At 45.1% G+C, this 7,411-nt stretch overlaps 1 protein-coding gene across 3 annotated transcripts; it reads right to left on the bottom strand.

The window, feature by feature from the left end:
* Positions 1–1,689: 1,689 nt before the first annotated feature.
* Positions 1,690–7,168, bottom strand: LOC148039696 (uncharacterized). 3 transcript variants are annotated; one of them, XM_087665386.1, is made up of 6 exons: positions 6,739–7,168; positions 6,601–6,642; positions 5,447–6,473; positions 3,817–5,049; positions 3,416–3,567; positions 1,690–2,884 (listed from the first exon to the last, which is right to left on the bottom strand). In XM_087665386.1, the coding sequence occupies exons 3-6, from the start codon at positions 6,234–6,236 to the stop codon at positions 2,690–2,692; spliced, it is 2,370 nt and encodes a 789-aa protein (XP_087521512.1). In that variant the 5' UTR covers positions 6,237–6,473; positions 6,601–6,642; positions 6,739–7,168; the 3' UTR covers positions 1,690–2,689. The 3 variants fall into 3 exon arrangements, with proteins under 3 accessions (XP_087521512.1, XP_087521501.1, XP_087521506.1); XM_087665375.1 differs by lacking the exon at positions 6,739–7,168 and having other exon boundaries at positions 1,690–2,557; positions 2,690–2,884; positions 6,601–6,736; XM_087665380.1 differs by lacking the exon at positions 6,739–7,168 and having other exon boundaries at positions 1,690–2,853; positions 6,601–6,736.
* Positions 7,169–7,411: the final 243 nt, after the last annotated feature.

The raw sequence follows: 7,411 nt of genomic DNA, 5'->3' as shown, positions 1-7,411 counted from the left end.
GCTTTCTAGAAGAATCAATACTTAAAGATCATGCAAGTGTACATTATCTATGCCTATATACATGCTACCTCCACCCTCAATGGCTCGTCATGTGAAGTCTCCATGATAGAAGAAACCCTAATACTATAGCTACAAAGAAGTAAACTTCTAAATCTTGCAACTCTATTTATTCTTTGCTTGGTCGATGGGGGTTGGCTTACACAAATCAATGAAATATTTAAGTAATTCAAAGCCAGAGTAGTCCTTTAGTCATACATTAGATTAACAATATACATGTAGATTTGTGCAAGGCAATCCCCTAACCCATCATGATCAATCGTCTAACCACCATATACTCTCTTAACCAAGCCTCGATCATAGATAAATGGTCTGGTTCTCTTGTTTCACTTAGGGTGATGGTCACATCCAAGGTTTCTTATTAATCCGATAACATTTCTCATGATGATCTAATTGAACACTGATATGTCTCCACAATGATAAATATTAGAAGTGAAACTTTCAAATGAACATTACTATGCCATGTAAAACAATCGTCCCTCAAATTTTGTGTTGAATTGACCACGTCATAAAACATTGTATGTGCTAACCCAAAAAGCATGCACAATTATACTACTCAATAACAATGTACTACTTGCCATGCCGTCACAACCAAGTGGACTACATTTATTCACAATTGCTATATTTAAGCTCTGAAACTAGCAATAAGGGTAGTGCCTTATGTATGTGTGAATTGTATCGAAAATAAGGGATGTATAAAATTTCTTTTTAAGATTTTTTGTATATACATAAGGGTATCATTGAATGGGTTATTCACATATTGAATAGGAAAAGGGTGCGTTTTCTTAATGATAAAATTATTAGATAAGGGTTTTTTAGTCAAGCCTCTAGAATACACATGATAGTAAGAATTTATATGTAGTGAACTGGAGTACCACACCCAAATACTTCACTATATTTTCAAGCATATAGCAAGTAAAGGTATTCATACTTTTTACAAGTAGAAAAGCAAGAAGTATACCACACTATGTTCACATTACTTTCAAGACTTCTCCACAATATAGCATAGCAGGTACGAGGCATGACACCATCTTCAACACTCTAGTTTGTCACATGGTTTGTACGGTTTTCTAACAATGTATACTATGATTTGCTACTTGGCCTTATTTATAAGGCTCAATGTTATGTGTTAGAAACATGTACTAATAATTAGCTTCAAAGCAAGCAATGTGAATGCTATCTTAAGGAGAAAAACAGTTGCATATAAGATTTAGTTAAAAGCAAGCAATGTGAATGCTATCTTAAGGAGAAAAACAGTTGCATATAAGATTTAGTTAAAACTCATAGCATTCCCTAGGATGTAGGCATGCTAGGGAATAGTATAGAGGTAACTCCTGTTTAATTAACATACTCAAACTCAATATGTATTGTAAATGTGCAAGGATGAGCAAATTTATGCTATACACCTTAGCACTCATTTATCTCCAACACTCCTCCAATCAACACCTATACTAATCAATATCTATGCTCAAGAGCAACCATATGAATTCCTTAGATTTTACCACCAACATTTTATCTCTTATATTCTAGATTAAGTTTGGATCCATTGTCATTTTTCCTTCGTATAACTATCGCAAGGTCTCAAAAGAATATTTAATATCATTAAGAATGAAGCTTTTGAGATGTGCTAAAAGTTACAACTTGATAAAGAGGTGCTTTACTCATTTCTACAATTCTGAATCTTAACCATAGTGATTCATTAGAGAAATGAAAGACACCTTATGGCTTTTCTTCTTTCTAGTTCCACTCAAGAGGTTACAAGAAGATCATCATGCTCCCTTTTATCAAAGATCAAGGACACCTAATGTCTTGCCTTTCAACAAGTTCCTACTCATGGGCTGTAATACAACTTCAATATTACCAAGGATGCTTCAATTCAAGAGCATTGTTGCATCTTACAGAATTCACCTCTCATCTATTTAGTGCTTTACTACCTTCAACCTTTGAGAATTCACCTCTCATCTATGAGTGCTTTACCACGAGTTCTTGAAAGCATCCATACATTCAGCTCAAAACTTCTAGATTTGAAACATATGTCTTGCTAATATTTTCTACAATAACTCCCTTTAGGAGCCTCTTTTGACTAGATGTTTGTGTTTACCTTGCCATTGGTATAAAAATGCGTACTCAGATCACTGCCTCTTGTGATGTAGGCTCATGTTTGAAACAAAAAGGCTGGGCAGGTAGACTTGATTATATACAAGTCAATCTCATCTCAATCCTTTTACCTGCACCATTGACCATCCTGGCATGTCAGTGCCTTAGCGGATGGTGAAGCAGTAATCAGGTATCAATCCCTCAAATCAAAACAGCCACCTTTTGCATAGTTCCCGTCCCATAATAAGGCGAAATCAAAGACCCTCTAAATATGCAATATAAAGATCGCAGGTTAACTTCTCATATCAGCAAGGGATGCAGAAAGAACGATAAGACAGCTTTCAGTTTCTCTCGGCATTAACCTAAGCATAGTATGGCTATCATTGAAAGACTTTGTCGACATCTGTTGCCACAAAATGAGAAAGAATTTGATCATAAATCATGAAGCCAAAATTTTTGAACAGCGCCTGTGGCTCAACAAATGGGAGATTGAAACCATCTTTTGTATTGATTTCTAATCAATGTCGTCCTGCACCTAGAGATGAGGATCAGTATGTCCTCCCCACGTCCCTAAGCTGCCGCAAGTATCAAGCTCTTCCCATAGATGAAGCTGCTGCTCTCCCTGATCTGGATTAGGGCTGGAAGACACTGGCAATCTGCTTGCTTGATGATCTCCGCTATGGAATTGAGGTTGATCGTCTGTCCTAGCAAGAGGCATAGCCACGGAAGACTGCAAGCGGTTTAGGTCAACCAATCCTTATCAATTAAAACTCTCTTTGCATCATACTAATATACACACGCTCAACCACAAACAAACATTAAGTTCCTGCCAATATTCTAAAACGTGAACTAGGCTTTTTAATTAGGTGTGATATTTTGAACTGTTCGTTTGCAGCTATTGTTGTGACTGTTATTGTTGGAACATTGAAATCATCTCTCTAGACGGTTGAATCTTGATTGATACTGAACTCGTTCTATTACCAGTGCAATACCATGATGACTTAATTTATAAGTCTGCTTTCCCAGCCTGGATGGCATCACGGAGGAGACAGAAAACAGATCCATTATGATGATGAATGTAAATTGGAAGCTGTTACTGTTGCAAATGATGATGCTGAGAGCTTTCATTTTGATTCACGCTAAAGCTCACGCTGGTGGTAACGATGAAAACTTGAAATATTACGATGATCATACAGCTGAGGATGAGACAAGTGCAAAAAAACAGATGCCAGGAGGATATTCACTCATGGATTTAAAATACCTGTGAGTTGAGATTGCTTATGGGTTGCTGCTCAGAACCCATGTGAAGCTGCTGCGGCCTGCTACTTTGTGAAAAGAATGCTGGATTAGCCTGAAGAATGGCACTGTCGCAGCCTAAATTAGAGCTGTGCCGAGGATCGATCAGTAAGATCCCTGGCGCATGCAGAACCAATGTCAATGCAAGCACGACAAGATTTCTACGAACATTTGAGCACCTTCATTTTTCAAGACGATTTCTAAGAGCTCTGAAAGAAGCTTCAAAATTTTCAATAGTAAGCGTGAGATGCTGCTTTCTGTACAAAAGGCTCCATTAATATCTTAGTACTCACTGGACCGTCGGTGCTTTCTTACATCATTCATATATCTACTAAAAGAGAAACCTTTGAGAATAAGATAAGATACCTTTGCTAGATGCTTGGAGAAAAGCTTCGTCTGCGGGTGGAGTAGGCGTGTCAGTCCCTTGGTAGTTCAATAATGCTTGCTGATGCTGGGCGGGAGGAGCCAAAGATAGACAGACCCGGGGGTCGAGCTGCTGGCCGCTGATTGTTCTACTCATGAGAAGAGCGCCAGCGGGAGAGGAAGAATTCGACGCCTGAATAGGGTTATTGGAAGTGGTAGACGAGGGGCTGCCAGTGCTAGGAGTAGTCATGCTGGTGCTGGCACCATGAGTAGGATCTAGAGGACTACGATGATCCGGCGCAGCTCCAGCTATCAGTCTATTGCTGAGTAAGTTGTGAGGGTGCTGAGACCAGAGCAGGCGTTGCTTATCGAGGTCCGCGATAAAGGTAGGGATGAAGGTACTAGCACTGATGGAAGCGGCGGCAGCAGCTTGCGGAGGTTGCAGTAAGTGAGAGGCGCTTAAGTGAGGTGAGGTAGCTGGGCTCTGGAGGAATCGGTGAGGGAAAGGGAGCTGGAAGGGAGGGGTAGAGACTGTGGCAGAGTCGTGGAGAGAGGACGGAGGAATCTGCAAGAGGGGAGGGGCATGGGTTAGGGCTAGGTGGGAGAAGGGAGAGGAGGAGGAGCTGCTGCTCATTAGGGTAGGGGAGGAGGAGGGCTTGAGGGAGACTCTTCTAGATTTGGAGGTAGGCTGGTCGGGATGACTGAGAGCAGCAGCTGCTGGCCCTGAGGTATTCATGTCGGGGGGGATCTCGGAAGATGGCGGGGCTGGTAATTTGTCGTCGGATATGGAGGTGGAGGAGGTAGTAGTGGTAGTGGTAGAGCTGGAGGAATGAGGGGGAGGGGGTTGGGGAGCATGGGGCTGGAGCTTGCGTTTGGCGCGGGCCTTGCGGTTCTGGAACCAGTAGAATACGTTGGCCTCCGCAATGCTGCCGTACTTGCGGAGCTGCGCGGCGATGTCCACTATCATGTCGCGCGACGGCGTCGTTGTCCCGGAGTTGAAGAGCGACTCCAGTATCTGGATCTGCTCCTGCGTCGGGCACCACCTCGGCCGCGGCGTGCATGCGTCCACCTGATCGTACGTCGTCGCCGTCGCCGCCGCCGCATGCGCACTGCCCGTCGTCGTAGCCCGCCCTCCCGCCACCTGCTGCTGCTGCAGTCCTCCTGCCCCAGACGCACTGTATTGATGCTGCTGCTGCTGATCCGCCTCCTGCTGTTGCTGCTGCAGAAGCAATCCCCCTATCATCGCATACAACGACAGTACAACACCCTCACACTCATTAGCTTCGCAAAACTATACACCGATTAGGCTAGCTTCATAACATATCCGTATACATTTCATACACACCCACCCTAGTATATTACTCCCGCCATCCCCATGCAAAGCCTCCCGGCCCCCCCCCCCCACGTCAAATCACATCATTTCGTTAATTTACCACTACTTCAATTCCGCCTCCCTATCGGCCTGCAGCTTTCTTTTCCTCTACCCCTCTCACCTCACATGCCCTGCAGAAAGAGATCCCGCACCCCTCCCCCCCAATTGATCCGATAGCTGGTAGTATTAGTTTATTAAAGCTTTTTGATAAGACATCAAACCATAAAAATAATTAATCAGGGACGGCGCCCCACTACTCACTTGGGGCAGCCCTGGTGGCGCTGCCTACGTGGAGAGGCGCGCCCACGTTGAGAGGTGGCGCCGACAGGGCAGGCGCCTGCAGTAGGGTTTGCGCTGGCACATGACCTTCCGCAAGAAGCCGTCCCGTCAAATTGGCTTGCTGCTGCTGCTGCTGTTGCTGATGGAATTGGCTTAGAAGAGAGGCATGGTGATGATGATGAAGATGAGGATGATGATGGTGGTCATACATGAGCCCCAATCCGTGAAGAGTAGAAGCTGTTGAAGAAGAAGAAGACGCGGTCAGCTGAGACATTGCCTCTTGATTCGCCAAAAGAGACGAGAATGGCTGCCCGCCAGCACTAGCAAGCCTCGAACGGAGAAGCTCTCCATATCGAGGATCGAACAGCAGCTCAGGCACCTGCCTGTGATCCCCCAACATAGTGCCGCCATGACTTACAGCTGCAGCAGCTTTTATCTGATGCATCTCCATCTCTGCCTCCGTCTGTTGGAACAATAGATGGTCCCCTCTGACCCTCTCCATGTTGCCCGGATTCTGACCTATCTGAGGTGCAGGTGCCTGCCTCGGTATTGACCCCAAAGGAGGCTCCAGAAGTTGCCTGCAAATCTCTCCGGATGACATGTCCGATACGTTCTGCTGGCTGGGCCACCTGTGGAAAAGCTGATCGGAGCTTCCAGCGCCGCCAGAGCTGAGCTGACCTGTGGTGCTGCTGATTATGGTGGAGCTGGTCGAAGCTTGACCACCATGATCGTGCAGAAAGGGATTCGACTCCTCGCTGTCGGTGGGGAACATGGCGTCTGAGATTCAGAAGCCGCCTATCGCTGCGCCAGCATATGTATCAGTAATCGATGATCCTCCTCGTCGGCCTGCCAGCACAAAAGGAGCGATGGCGATTGCTGAATTGTGCGAACTCAACTCTGCGATGATGGTGATAATGATTTGCACTGACACGAAGCGAGTCTCATGATGAAAATGATGGCGGTGATGATGATGATGATGGTATCGTGAACCCTTGGCTGTCATTGGAGCCTGCAACACGTGACAGTTAGCATGCTCACCTCCATCGTCGCCGTGTTCGAGAAAAAAGGGACATGAGATGAGGTTATGGTAGTACATATATAGGCTGTGCGAAGAAGAGAGAGAGAAGAGAGCTCACCTCATCTTTGCATGTTGGGTACGGGCAAGGAAGCCTGGCACGCTGCAAAATTATGGCACAGACTGAGAAACGCAAGAGCTTAGACCAGATCCAATACCATAGATTTTTGTTTTTAAAGGGGGAGCAGCAGCAATATACCATCGATTTACTTTTACATGATGTATTTTGTACATGCGGAAGGGTAGCTTCAGTGCAATGCGAAAGATCAAGCCAGGGAATTTTGTCTCCAAGCACAGAAATCGCTAGTAAAATATGATGATGAAGGCCACTGGTTTTGCGTGTTGTGGTGGCTTGATGGGGTGTGTTAGGATACGATAGCAAAGGGAGATGACGTGGAGGGAGGATAATGATGTGATCAATGATGGTTAGGTGAAGCAAAACTAGAGAAAGGTATTTAAACACACAGAGAGATAGAGAGAGAGAGAGAGAGAGAAAGAGAGATGCCACTGATCATGAGGGCTTGCAGAAAATGATAGGGGCGAGAGTGATGATGAGAAGAAGAAGAGACGAAAGGCGAACTAGCGCAAGACACAATACAAGAAGACTACGGGATACTATACTAGAGAGAGAGAGTCGAGAGAGAGAGAGAGAGGGAGAGAGAGACAGTCTAGTGTGTGTGTGTATCTGTCGAGAGAGAGAGAAGCCTCGAGAAGAGGGGTACCGGTGTAAAAACGCCCCCTCGGGCGGCGTGACCGCAAATGAGGCTGGTGGTGGGAAGTTAAGTGGCCAAGGAATCTTTATTTTCTCTTTTTCTTTTTTTTTCGCCTTCTTTTTTCTCGCTCTCTTGCCAAGCCAGCGTCGCCGCCGGCGG

This window comes from Lygodium microphyllum, chromosome 2, assembly GCF_053477565.2.
Source record: "Lygodium microphyllum isolate KBCC chromosome 2, Lygodium_microphyllum_v1.1.10, whole genome shotgun sequence".
In the NCBI taxonomy this organism is placed as follows: domain Eukaryota; kingdom Viridiplantae; phylum Streptophyta; class Polypodiopsida; order Schizaeales; family Lygodiaceae; genus Lygodium; species Lygodium microphyllum.
Note: the sequence above shows the minus strand (reverse complement) of the source record. Positions and strands in the feature narration are given on the sequence as shown.